This window comes from Lutjanus erythropterus, chromosome 2 (assembly GCF_056507025.1).
Source record: "Lutjanus erythropterus isolate fLutEry1 chromosome 2, fLutEry1.hap2, whole genome shotgun sequence".
In the NCBI taxonomy this organism is placed as follows: Eukaryota; Metazoa; Chordata; class Actinopteri; order Lutjaniformes; family Lutjanidae; genus Lutjanus; species Lutjanus erythropterus.
The window spans coordinates 18,683,714-18,698,288 of record NC_139318.1 but is presented as its reverse complement, the minus strand read 5'-3'; the positions used below and the strand labels follow the sequence as shown (position 1 = coordinate 18,698,288).

At 39.8% G+C, this 14,575-nt stretch overlaps 1 protein-coding gene across 1 annotated transcript in view; it reads right to left on the bottom strand.

Annotated features, from left to right (window-relative positions):
- Nucleotides 1-436: 436 nt before the first annotated feature.
- LOC146331403 (histone deacetylase 7-like) overlaps nucleotides 437-14,575 on the bottom strand; it is a 56,328-nt gene continuing 42,189 nt past the window's right edge. The window contains exons 19-24 of the mRNA XM_084730594.1: nucleotides 14,184-14,303; nucleotides 10,474-10,571; nucleotides 4,038-4,156; nucleotides 2,758-2,891; nucleotides 2,593-2,677; nucleotides 437-590 (exon numbers count right to left, since the gene is read on the bottom strand). Coding sequence (XP_084586720.1) covers nucleotides 439-590; nucleotides 2,593-2,677; nucleotides 2,758-2,891; nucleotides 4,038-4,156; nucleotides 10,474-10,571; nucleotides 14,184-14,303 — 708 coding nt within the window. The 3' untranslated portion in view covers nucleotides 437-438. The remainder of the gene's footprint in view (nucleotides 591-2,592; nucleotides 2,678-2,757; nucleotides 2,892-4,037; nucleotides 4,157-10,473; nucleotides 10,572-14,183; nucleotides 14,304-14,575) is intronic.

Sequence of the window (14,575 nt, the reverse complement as noted above, 5' to 3'; positions counted from 1 at the left end):
GTGTAAGTTGCCAAATTTTATTATCAGCCGAAGATGGTGCTTGGCTTGTGGTACTCAAACACCAAAAGATACATTTGAAAAACTCAACACCAATGTCTCTTTAAAGAAATCATGACCTGGTTACTCAAAATACTCCACAGTGAAGAGTTTCATGTAAGAACTACTTTATTTCAAGTAAAAAGAAAGGTGGATTCTACTGCAGCAAGAAAATAGTTCCTACATGAAACTGCTGGGAGGAGACGTTGTTGTTGAGTTTTTCAAATGTATTTTTTGGTGCTTTGAGCACCACAGGTCGAGCACTATCTTGTCTCATTGTATTCAAGAAATTACACTTCATGGCCGATGTCTCCAAAACATACACCAAAACTATCTAGATGGATAAAGCACTACAAGCCAGAGGAAAATATATATATTTTGTTGTATTGTATTTTGTTGTCTTTACCTATCGGAGGCGACAGCTCCCATCGACAGAGAGGCGATGGCGCTGACTGCCTCGCTGTCCGAGTCTCTTCTCAGCCGTCGTCTCTGTGCCTGTAGGTAGGACAGGTCCACTGTGGTGGCTGAATCCTTCACACTCTGCCAGTACTCACCTACAGGAGGAAAGAGGAGAGAAAAAAAAGGAGAGAAGGAGGGAAGAAGAAAGAGAAAGATTAATCCTCAGTTCATTTCAGTGTTGTTTTCATCTTGAGTGCTTCCTTGAGGGAAAGTGCCTGCACTGCATTATTAAAAAGCAGCACTTGGTGTTTGATCCACCAGTTGTAGCTGTTTGATGTGAATATAAGCATTGACTGTTATAAACAGCCCGTGGTCTGAATGTCCATGTTGATAATTTCAGAAATGTAAACTCAAATTCAATCTGTTCGCTCAAGGTCTGCAGGCCTGAGTCCTGTGACACACGGTGGAAGTAAAATCAATCAGTGTTTGCAAATGTGTTCGTCTGTGAGCATGTGTGTGTTCTGGCTGCGCATGCACCTCGCATATATTTCACCCCGGGCCTAAATTATGGGCTTAACATTCTTGTGGCTTTGCAAATATTTTTAATTAATCTAATTTGGTTGGGATAACATTTGTGTGCAATCAGGAGGGGATGTTGCGAAGGTCGTGTGCCAGAGAAGTGTTTGAAGATAATTGGAGCCAGGGCGGCCGTGTGTGTGTCTCTGAGTGTGTGTGCATGTGTGTGTGCGTGTGTGTGTGTGTGTGTGTGTGTGTGTGTGTGTGTGTGTGTGTGCGCATCTGTCTGTGTGTGGGACGGCTGGAGGGAGGGATGGGAGACAGGGATGTAAAGGAGGAGAGGTGGCCAGAGAGCAGAGGGGATGAGGAGACAGAGGGAGGTGCTAAGTGGAGAAATAGAGAGTTAGAGTTATTGAGAATCGAAATACAAAAACCAGACATGCTGAGCAGCTGGTAGAAACAAGAAAAATGGATAAAAAAATTGAAAAAAATGTTACTTTACTTACTTGATAAAAATTCAAAAATGCTTTTCTTCTTGAAACAAAAATGTTTTTATGTAAAAGAAAAGTTACAATGGTAGCAGAAAAAAATAAGTTTGATGAGAAATATTTACTTTGTTGTATTGTTGTCCTTGTTTGAACTGAAGGTGTAAAGCAGAGGATGTTACATGCTGCACAGTCATTTGGGGCTATATTGACAAAAATTCACTTGTATTGTACTGTACTGTATAAGGCAGTGAAAATGATGCTATGATTATTTGCTGCTGCAACAGTAACAGGTCTATTTATTTGATGCCATCTTCAAATAAAAGTGTGAATAAAAGTCTGTGCCAATCAACACAATAACAACTTTGGTCAATATAAATCAAATCCTGAAAACCCTCCAACTGCTTGTCAAGTGAAGCAGCTTATTACGTGAAAGACCGATTGTACAGATAAATGCGTTGTGCAGTTAACAGGATGAATAAAGAAAGATGGACTCAAGTTCAGAAGAAGGAAAAATGAAAGAGGTAAAAACTTGCCAAACAACTAGCAGAAGTACGAGAAGAACAAAGGATCAGCATCAGTTGCATCAAATACGGAGCCCACTGACGATGTAAAAATAACATTTAGAAAGGGTCTCAAAATTTAGCAAATTATATATTATTCATTTACATAGCAAATATGAGTAAAAACATTTTCATGTTTGAATATTGGAAGGTACATAGCGACACAGAAAATGTGACAGTGAATCAGCAGCTGATGTAGCCTTAACTGACACTGCTGCAGCTGCTGGACACCGGTGCCAGTTGTAATTCTGCAGATAATATGATGAAATGATTAATGTTGAACTCTGCAGTTCTGCTCCTCCTCTGCATATCTGTAAAACCTTATTTATGCCTTATGTCTTTATTTAAAAAGTTCTCAAGCAGTCCTTAAATATCGAGACAATATAATCAAGTTGGTTTGTTCCGGAGGAATCAAAAGTGAAAATAATTTACTGAAAACATGTAATAACTCAAGTTCGTTACTATAGAAAAACACTGGAAAATGTGTATGCATATATTTTTATATCTCAGTGCAGCAAAACCTGTGAATGATGTGCTCTGAATAAATGTCTCTGGATGCTCTGGTTGTGGTGTGTTGAGGTGTCAGTTCTCACCCTGAACCTGGATGACTCTCTGCAGTGACTGGACAGCATTTTCACAGGGCTTCTGGTCCAACACGGCCTGGGACAGAGGCTCCACCTGGACCACAACAAGCAGTTAGAGGGTGTACTATACTTTATATCTCTACAGAGACACACATACTCACACACGGGTCTTACCTCCATGCCCAGCAAGGCGCTGACGCAGGCTTCAGAGGCATCGCAGATGGCCTTGAGGTCGTGTCCCCCCTCCAGAGCCAGGACCACCCGACCCCCAGCTAGTGACATTAGCTGACGAGTCAGGAAGCCAAAACCTGGTAGACAGCAACACACAAACGCACAAGAACACAGGTTGAGCCACATACTGACAGCTCAGTGATTTCTCTCCAGTGCTCATGTCATCATCAGTTCAGAGCGGTGCTCCTTGCCTTATAGAGGCCATTTACTTCTAGTCACATCATTGCTAATCATTTACAATATATTTACAATATACAAGATGCTTGAATGTACATTTTATATAAAAATGAAAGGTAGCTACAGATATGTTGGGGCTACTGAAGTGCGAGTCAAACTGCTATCTTGATCTGCTCTAGAAGAACCAGAAACATTAAAATGTACTATGAAAAAACTAAATGGCAACAAAAAAATAGGAGTGAATGGAAGCAGGAGTTAAAGTGGCTGGAAATGACACATCTGAGGATGTAATGCACTGCAGTGTGTGCTGCCAGTTTCCCCAACTTGCCATTTTTCATTGGAAACAAAAAAAAAAAAAAGCTTTTCTGAATTATGTTTTACATAAGTTTACATTTGGACCACCAAAAATGTACTTTGGCCACCAAATTTAGCGGTTGGTGGCAATTTAAAATATAATTGTCTATCCCTGAGGTAGTTTCTGAAAAAAGAGATTTTCTCAAATCAGTACATAAACAAACTTGAATTTCTCTCAGTTGTTGCACTCAATAAATTTTGGATTGTTTTGATCAAAACACCTGCATTACAGCGCACTTCTTGACTGGTGCTAATGTCTGACATCAGTAAGGCTGTTCAGTTTTGAAAGAGTGTTTATCTGAAAATAGACTATGAGTAATGAACCAACTTTATGATTCTGCAATTTGCCCCACAAGTTAGTTGGAGTTACCCATTAACACCTATGATTTGTTGTCTGCTATTATTGTGCATTCAAAATGAGGATATTAAAATAACATGCAGAGCAAATAAATATTGGTGTAAGCAGAGGTAAAAAAAAAAAATCTGGTTCATATGTGGCAGAAGTCAATCAAGAAATTAAGACTCATATTCACCAACGCCCGAGAAATGGTAAGTATAATTATGCATTATAAATGTCAGACAGCACTTGGTGTGACATTAACACTGATTCATATCTATGTTCATGTCTGTGAGTAAGAGTGTGTTATTGTGAATGAGTGCTGCATGTGAGCGTGGGGCTGACTGAAGCTTACACTTGGCTGTGACCTTGTAGCCTCCCAGTGATGACGAATGTCCTTCGACAGCATCAAAGCCAGCTGACACCAGCACCACGTCAGGGGAAAACTCGTGTGCGATGGGCATCACCACGGCTCTGAGGAGGAGGAGAGGAAACAACACGCTGTAAAACCAAACGCTGGATCGTATGTTACATTCATTCAAGCCCTTTGGTCTAGCTGAAATCAGATAGGATACTTAACAAACTGTGTTTTCAACAGGTGTTAATAATTTGTGGAAAAATGAGAACTTGGAACAGTGAATAAAATATAATAACGTGAGAGACGTAGCCATGGTGGGATTGATTTGACATCAGAATAGACAAAAAGATTACTTATTGTAATTAAAGTCCTTGCAATAATAAATGGGTATTCTGAGTTTGCCAAATTTGAATGATTAAAAAAACTTGCAAAGTATATAAAATTAGGTTTCAAAACTGTGAGAAAGTAATGAGTTTTCTGTGCTCTCAAACACTGGGGATGTGTCTGCTGCACTGTCTCAAAGTCACTTGCACTTGCACTGCCAATGCTATTGTGCCCTCTGCCATTTTCACCTCAATTGGACAATTGGAGGTAATCCTCTTCCTTCATTATTCCATTTACTTTCTGTAAAGCACCAATTCCACTGGTAGCAAAACAGTCACAGAGCATAACACTACCACCACCATGTTTGACAGTAGGTCTGGTGTTCGTGGGGTTAAAGGAAACCTTCTCTCCTCCAAACATATTTCTGGTCATTGTGGCCCAATAGCTCAATGTTTGTTTCATCTGACCACAGAATTTTCCTCCAAAAGGCCTTTTCTTTGTCCATGTGATCAACAGTAAACTTCAGTTGAGCCTTAAGGTTCTTCCTTCTGGAGCGAGGGCTTTCTTCTTTCACAGCAACCTCTCGGGGATGTAAAACACACTTGACTGTAGACACTGACACCTGTGTTCCAGCAGCTTCTAATTCCTTGCAGACCTGCTTTTTGGGGATTCTTGGTTGACTCTTGGCCATCCTGACCGACTGTCTCTCAGCAGCAGGTGATAGCTTGCATTTTCTGCCTGGTCGTGGCAGTGACACAACTGTACCATGCCCTCTGTACTTACAAACAATTGTTTGCACAGTTGATCTATAGCTGCTTTGAATTTGCTTCAAGTGACTTTCCTGACATGTTCAAGTCAACGATTTTCTTTTTCAGATCTGTACTGATCTTCTTGGACTTTCCCATTGTAGCATTTGTGGCTGAGTCTAATGAGTGTATCAGATGGGCCCTATTTAAGTTGGCTCAGAGAAATCATCATTTGTAGTTGATTGTAATCACTCATAAGAAGTTAAGAGGCAGTGGCACTGAGAAAATTTGATAAACACAACTTTCTACATCACCAAAGCTGATAAGTCAAGTTGCTGTATGTATATTTTTGACCCAGCAGATTTTGTAATTTTTCCAGAAAACCTGTAATAAATTTATAAACCAAGAACCAAAATGCATGGTTGTATTTTGTGACAAAGAGACACATGTTTCAATTATTCCATCATAGAAAATTAAGAGTTATGGGACTCATTGGAAACTCAAAAGTGACATGATTTAGTACATGCTCTTTAAACTAAAACTAAAACTTTTGACCATAACTGTATACAGTTTTAGGAGATGTGTCATTCCAGAGCCTTTAACACTTCTTCCTATCTGAAAGTGATGTGAACAAGTGAACGAACAGCTGGTGGTTTTAGTTTTTCCTAATCTGCTCCATGCATGAACAAACAGGCTAAGCAACCTGTCGCTTGTTTGAAAAAAGGCCGAGTCTATTTTGGCGAAGTTTCATACACTTGCATCACCTCCACCATATTTTATCTGGTCAATATCAACTTTGAAATCCTTGATGTCTGTTTCCCCTCATCAAAGCAGTCACTAGGGAAGTTAGGAGACTAATGAACAAAGTTGCGAAGCGGCACCTTTTATATGATCCATAGCATCCTATTTATTGGAATATAATCAAAAAGGATGAGGCTTGGAAGGAAATCAGAGGACTGATGGGAGTTACAGTTAGGTAAACTGTCCCCCAGTTATTTAGAAACAAGACTGACTTAAGACAATTATGTTAGTTATGATTAAGTTACTTAAGACACTTATTTAATTGCATATCTGCAAAGAGAAACATCACAAGTTGTGCTGCTGCACATCACTTGTAATATATGTGGACAATTTTTCACGCTCCATCCACTTGAGTTTACTCCCTCCTTGTATGTTAGGCATTGTGCAACTCCACAATGCAGTACTACATAGTTCTCAGTCTTTTCACATATCTTTAGCGACTATTTTCTACCATGTATAATGTGTTTAGAAGCACATGTCTAAATTTCCTTTAGACAGACTGTAGCAGAATTTTAAAGTTGCCAGTAAAATAAAAAAAAACCTCAAATTGAAATCAGTGCATAGTTGAGATGATTGATTTGCGAGTGGAGTACTGTAAGACCTTTTTTTCTGGATGGTTAACTGCAAACATTTACTTCATTGTAAACTCCATCCATTTGAAAATGATGAAAGATAAATGATAAATGAGGCCACGTTCCAAGTGCTTGATCTCTGTTCTTGATCCACTCCTGGTAAAAGGCCAACACTGGAAGGTGGGGTAGCTCCCAGGTGTGAATGTGTGCAACTGTTTAAATGTGAAGCAGAGCCCTGCTGAAAAAAAGATACACGAGTGCTCTGCAAACCTTTCCTGGATATATTAAAGTCAAAAAACGGTTCACGCAAACACTAACACACAACTTTAGGCAGGTGGCAAACGCGAGTGACACAAGCAGATAAAAATGAGACCCCTGACATGTCTGGCCTGAGACGCCCACATGCTGTATACTCCACTCAGGGGAGACCACTTTCCTCGCTTCTACGCTCTCCTCCTCACTTCCTCTCCTCTCCCGCTGCCAGTTATTTAGCAAGAGCGCACAGCCCATGCCGCGTTTGATTCTCTCCCTCTCTCTCTCAGCGGCAGTTCAAAGGCGTTTGTGTGCGTCTGGTTCCTATTAGGAGCTCGTCCCTCTTCTCACGTCACTGACAGCCAGCCATCTGGGATCCATTGGGCCTAATTACGCCGCCTTTGGATTCCCTAACAATGCACCCCCCACTTCTTCTCTCTCCTCTTTTCTGCTCTCCTCTCCTCCATAGTTTGTTATTCGTCAGTAGTCACCTAGAAATGCACATGAAAACATGTGCATGCACACATATATGATATGCACGGGCCAAAAAGCTATACATACATATGCTCTTCCTTTAAAAATGGATGTTACGTGTGTGCCGTGCTACCGGTGATTAGACTGACCTTAAATTCTGACCACCTTAGTAATCCTCTGCACATACGTCATGACACTTAATCTCAACACAGCTGAGCTGTCTCTTGATTGTACTCGAGTCCCATCACCGCCACTCGCGACCACAATATTTCCCCTGTCACTAACACACACACCCAAAAACAGAGACACATCATCGACAACCGCACGCTGGCTAGTTTTCTGTTCCATCCTGGAGAGAAAACACACGGTCTGGAACACCCAGTCGTCTAAATCATGTATTTAAATTGAATTACACAACTGGCACCAGACTAGATACTTAATTGCATAAGCATGAATTCATGATGCATTAAATTTTGTCTGTGCAGTGTGTTATGCATTTATTTGCACCAGTTAATCTGCAGAATGGTGGCCATTCGAACAAATACTAAAGAATTATTCGAACATTTGTGTAGTGTGTGTGTTTTTACTAGGGATGTTAATGATTAATTGATTAATTACTGTTAATAATTTAACTGATTTAACATTTATCAACTGCAAATGTATGTTTTGTATACCATGAGCTCTCTGGAGCTCACAGGTTTACTCACAGTTTGGTTTGGTTTATAGCCGCTACGAATGATTATTTTTATTGCTGATTAATTTGTTGATTATTTTCTTGATTAACTGATTACTTGTTTGGTCCACAAAATGTCAGAAAATGGTGAAAAAAGTCACTTAGTATTTCCTAAAGCCCAAGATGATGACCTCAAATGTTTCATTTTACTCACAACCCAAAGATATTAAGTGTACTGTCATAAAGAGGTAGGAAAAACAGAAACTTTTTACTTTTAAGAAGCTGGAATCAGAGAGAAACAAAATAGTTGATGATTAAGTTAATAGTTGATTAATTGTTGCAGCTCTAGTTTGGTTGCCTTTTTAGTCTAGAAATGGCAGTGACTGCACCCTGTTTGACATTATTTTGTTTGGTGGTGCCATTTGTTCAATAAGAACAGGAGTAAAAAAAACAGTTGTTTTGAGTGACAGTCTCACTGTTTAATTATTCTGTTTGTTTAAATTGTCCTTTACTGATGTTACAAATAAGTAATCTGCAGCTAGAAATTTTTAAATATTTTTTTTAAAAATATATCTACTGGTGTCTTATTAATTATTAATGATTAATTGATTACTGATTGTTAATATGTTCAACTCTCTATTAAGGAAATGCACAAAATTGCAACACTAGTTTGTGCTTTTTTTTTTTTTTTTTTTTACAGTTTTTGTTTTTTAAAAATCTTCACTTCACTAATAGTGCAGTATCTTGCTGCACTACTATTTATTATTGTGGATTTCTTGCCTTAATTAGATAGTTGACATTGGCAGTAAATATGGGGTTGTTCCCCATGATTAAATGTGACAAAGGTCTTTGGCCGGATACGCACCACGGACATCAGAGCTACATGGTATGCGCCTCAAACCACTGGACCACCAGGACACTCCTTCTGCACAGAGCTTTAATACAGGGCAAAGTTTGTCGGGATAACACACAATATCGTACAGTACTACAGTGTGGTTAACGGAGGAAGTTTTACACATGAAAACACTTGCCATTTCCCAAACTGGATGAAAAATACCAAAACCAGACGCCTACTCAGGAAAAGACCAGTTGTTTCTTAATTAGCATCCCGAGCTCCAGTAAACACTGGACTTAGTGTTTCCGAGCCTGCCTATTGGCTCTATGGATTTTACCAGTATGGGTTAGCTCATTAGCATCTTTCCTTTGACGAGGGGGCCCACCCACTGTGTCTGCTGCATGCAGAACCGAGTAGAGCTCACATACTGTTTAATCATCTGGTGGTGAGCCAATGTTGCTTACAGAAACACTCTGAGTTCATTACAGTGTAGAGCAGAAACATACTATATTCATTCAGGAAAAGAATGAAAAGGGTGCTGACAGCAAAGGTGCGTTTCACTAATACATCTGTTTATGGTTTTGATTTTAACCCAACAATAAACAGAGAGCTGCCTTATCAATATTTCATCCGTTTAATACAAATTGTGTAGACACCGATTAGTGCTAGTGACAGTTTTAGAGGAAACCCAGAGTTCAACAAGGGTGCCCTGGCTGGGCAAGCAGGTCAGAAATCAATTCTTTCTTTCTTTCTTTCTTTCTTTTTTTTGATGCCTTTAACTGATAGGACAGCTGAAGATATGACAAGAAATGGGGGAATGACATGCAGCAAAGGGCCACATGCAGGATTCAAACCCACAGGTGCTGCAGAGGACTCAGCCTCCATACATGGGGTGCACACTCTAAAAGACTGAGCTATCCAGGTGCCCCTGGTGGGTCAGAAATCTACTTGCTCAAAGTCAGTTTTTACTTGTCCCTATACAAAAAGTTTTATTTATTAGCAGTTACCAATAAAAAAAACAAAAACTAAGCTAATTTTCACGTTGAATCTTTATTAAATTAAGGGCACAGTGTGTCATAAATGTGAAGCAACACTCTTGCATATCCAAATGTTAGCTTGTGATTCATTTCATAAAGGTTGTCTTTACCTGCCGTCAATATCTAATGAAAGCTTGATCGACACTGTGCATGTGCAACTCTCAACAGCTATGAAAGGGAAGGTGGTTCACTCCTAGATGCTTCCAAAAATGATATGCTTCATTTTTTACCACTTGCCCAATTGGCAAATATCTGTACTTCGCTTGACTAAAGAATGTATATCATTTGGTCACCTGCCTAGTCATATCTTTCTTATGATGTGTTCGAGACTTCTGTAATCTGCAAACTGTTATCATGAAAGGGAAAATGTCAAATCTGAACCCCTCAATCCGGAAATCACAAGTAGCACTACATGTAACTCTGACAAATAAAATCCCGATGTGATATTCTTAGGAGTGGAGATGACCTATCTCAAGTTTGAAATCTCTGCAAGTTGATTTTTATACAACAATAACACAAACCGAAACATATGGCAGCCCAGCAGGCAGAGAAACATACTCACCAATGTGAAAACTATGTTATGCTTTTATAATTGGTGGAAACTAATGTATGCACATATATCTAATTTGTAGCAAATGCTGTGTTAAATTGTTGAGTACTGCTGTATGGAGAGAAATATGATGTGGCTAAGAGAGATAATAGTTGAATTCACTATTTACCTGAATGCAGCCAGATACTCTGCATCACCCATGGGTGGGTTCAAACCGCCTGTCCATCCTACGTTCACATTGAAGCCCTCGCCTGCACCTGCACCCACCTGGATGGAGGGAGAGAGAGAGAGTGAGACTAAGAGAGAGAAAGAGTGTCTGTGAATGTCATGAAAAGTTAATGAGTCCCAGTGAAAGTTGAGAAAGTGCGTGACGATGACAGATTTGTGTCAAATGTTCCCAAAAACCGGCACGGCTGTTGCAAAACCTTGCATTGCAGCAATCGAGGAAAAGTGACTGAATGTCTTTAAGACAACACCAGGGAGTGATTATGATTCCTAAATGAAAGACGGATGGCTATTAATTCAACACCCCTGTCCCTCCATTTTGATTTTGATACAATTTGTCAAACGGCCTTATAAATCACTCTGAGCCACAACAGAGCTACACCCGTTTATGAGTCCCCAACTTTAGGCTACGGCTATACTGGGAAACATTTCACATTTGGCAACTGCTGCCTCATATATAAAAGAAACAACATATTAGAATCGCATTATGTATGTTGTAAAACGTTCTATTTATATATTGAAATTATAATATTTGTATATGGTTTTGGGTTATATGACATGTCAAATAAAACGTACATATTATATCACTTATACCACATACTGTAAATGATTTCAGTGGATTTTCAAGCTGTATTGAGATTGGCGTTTACTCCCAGAATGCCAGGCAGAGTCGATGTCAGTTTGAACTCGCATATTTTGGGCCAGAGAGTGAACTGAGGCCCGAGTCTTGGAAAGGAGGTTTAAGATTCCTGCCTCTCTCTTTGTAGTCCTGCTAGCAGCCATTTAGCTGTTCTCGAAGCCCTTCACCATCAGTCAAAGTGTCAGTTTGAGGGCAGAATGAGGAGGTTGATTGACAGACTCTTGGCAACAAGGCGTGGTAATTTCCTTTGTGTGTGTGCATAAATGTGTGTGTATGGGTGTGAGAGGATGTTTGAAAGAATGCTGATGAGCATCGCAGAGCGTCTGTCTCCATTCTTCTCTCAGTGGACGGGATGTTCACAGGGCAAACGAAAAACACATGAGGCCTCCTGTCCTCTGCCAACTAGTAATGTACCCGCATGCACGCGCACATCCAAACACACACACACACACACACACACACGCACACACAATTCCTGCTATTGCTCCAAGTCTCTTGCGCTCCTCTCTGTCCTCTTTCTTTCTTTCATGTTTCAATAGCTGCTGGACTGGATTAGGCCGTCGCTGGTTTCTGTGTGGTACTCGGCACTCTCTGTTATGGCTATGACATCACACCCCTACCCCATGGTGTGTTATATACCTACACGGGGGACAGCGAGACTCCAGAGGTTTACCACACAGCTCAACAGAGGTTGAGGGGCCACTTAAGGCAAAGCCACATCCAAGCCGGCAGAGCGTTTTATGTGCCGTCCCTCATCGGGGGATTTTATGGGAAAACATTGACTATTTTATCCTCATTATTGTGGGGGGAGGATGGGAGAGTGAGAGGAGGGGATGTGGAGGGACTGAATGGGGCGGTGAATGCCACCGTGGGTTGGGGTCAATTCGTCTGACTGGGGATAGTCATCACACTTGGTTTCTGGTAAGACCGCAGGCAGAATTCATAGGCATCTCAATTTCCTGTATTCAAACATAGGCATGCAATTCAATTGTACACATCCTGTTGTGAAGTTCTGACTTCCAAAGCCCTGACGTTTCTTAAATAAACTAGAACTATGGAAATAAACCTACAGCAGATACACAAAATCAAGCGATTTCACGGTGAGTTCACTGGATAAACACTTTTGCAGAGAGAAGACAATGACATAACTAATTTAATGTGACGCTGATCGTCAAATAATTTGCCAAAACATGAAAATTAGAAATGTCACGTTGAATTAGTCAAAAAGTCTTCAAGACAATGAAAGAATGACAGTGGACAAAAGCTAATATAATATTCTCATTTGTATTTTAAGTTATTTATGTTAAGCCAGACAAACACAAAAACAATGAGTGCATTTACATACACAACTATCCTGGGGCCTGTACGACGAAACATAACCAGGATATCTGGCTTCACTGAACCCAATGTAAGTAATCATGCTAAACAGTTATACGACAGTGGTTATCAGCTCGGTAAGTCAACACAGGATTTCCCAATCCAGCTATGAGCGCATTCACATAAAGGGGAGGCGTTTTCAGCATATGACCAATCGCAAACATGGAAAAACTTAATGGCACCAGAACGGCATATTTTACAAACGAAGAGTAAATATGAGACAAATACGAAGAAGTATCATAACAATCACAAACCAGGCTAAACGCAACACAGCTGCAGCTGCCAAACGCAGGAAGGACAGCTGGCCAAAAGTTACAGTCTGTATGAATAATAATAATAATCCATTTATTTCAGAGCGTTTTCACCACACTCAAAGACACTTTACAGTTAAAATGATCACAGACAACATAACACTACAATCACACAACATTAATCACAAATTAAAAGTTGTTAAGGGCGTAAACCAGTAAACCACAAATATATTTTCTGAGTCTCTTCTTTATGCATTTACAAGAAATGCACCAGTTGGTTAGAGTGCAGAAATAAAATAGACTTTCGCAAGTACAAGGCTTTAGTGGTTCAATCAGTCTCTGTTGTAGGATGACATAAAAGCACAATTTTTCTAGCCTCTAGCTAGTCTCTGAACTCTTTTCCTTCTTTCCATACAGCAAGCAATAGGTTCTTCTTCTATGAATGGTGATGCTCCCCATTCTTACCATCCTTATTTAACGTCGCTAGTCCCACATTCTGCTTCATAGTACATGTCCCTGGTTATAGTTGGGTTTTTGGAGCATCCTGGTTATGTCTGTGCATGTAAACAACTTATCCTGGTTTCAGGTTTCATATATACAGGAATACAGTATGAATAACCAGGTTTTTCATGTTTCATGTAAACCCAAACATAATCAAAAATAGAATGTGGCTGAAAATCAAGATATTAATGTGCACACTCTGTAACAGAAACTCTAAATGACGTTGATATAAGCACTTTGTGTTCCGATTTATAGTGTAACCAAATAAAATTACATTGCTAAAATTCCAGTGGTGAGAGTAAAATATGTTTCATGTAATCCGACTGGTTTGAGGTCCACTCATGGGCGAGATATTTTGATCCTAAACTGCTGCACACTGCAAGATGATCTATCCATACTAACCTGTTTCATTTTCTTCCTGTTCAGTACAGACTCTGTGATCAGTCATCGTGACCAAATTACGGTTGTAATTGCGGCTTTAAATCATTTAGATTATTCCTGGATTTATTGTTACAATAATTTTATCTGTTTTGACAAGTATATGATAAACACAAGGCCATTGAGCTCCCTAATGTCTCACTAGAATCACATAATTACCAAATATTTCTGTGCCAACATATCTATCTTCACAATAGATGTGGGTGGTATTATTATGAACTTTGTATTCTGGAGTCAAAGGAAAATAAAAAACATCTCTATTATGTGAATTATTCTACAAAGAGAACCTGTGTTATATAAGTATAAACGTCTCTCATGTCTTGTTCTTAAGCTAAGAAGAATCTAGGTACATGCAGAGACACACAAACACACACAAACACCCAGATGTTACCATGACAACACAAACAAAAGCAGACAAACACAGCACTGCTGTGGAAGACTACCTACCTCACTGGGATGTCCACTACCAGGAAAGAAGTTGCCATCGTCAAAGCGATGTAGGGAAATGTACAGCACACTTGGGTCATTATAGAAGGCTTCCTGGGTGCCGTTGCCATGGTGAATGTCCTGGACAGTGATTGGATGACAGGTTAGCAAGTACCCAGGGGATGGAACAGGTATTTCACACACAATTAATTTAATTTGTTAAAAAATGATCACAAATCCCCAAAATGTTAGAATTTAACATAACCTGAAATGTAGAAAACAGGGTCTGCAAGGCTTTTCCCTGTCAACAGCAAATGTGTTTTAATCCTAAAAAGCTTTTTGATGAAGCAGGTAGTAATCAGTGTTTGATGCAGTAATACGTCAGAGAGCACGGTGCGTGTAAAGACATGGTG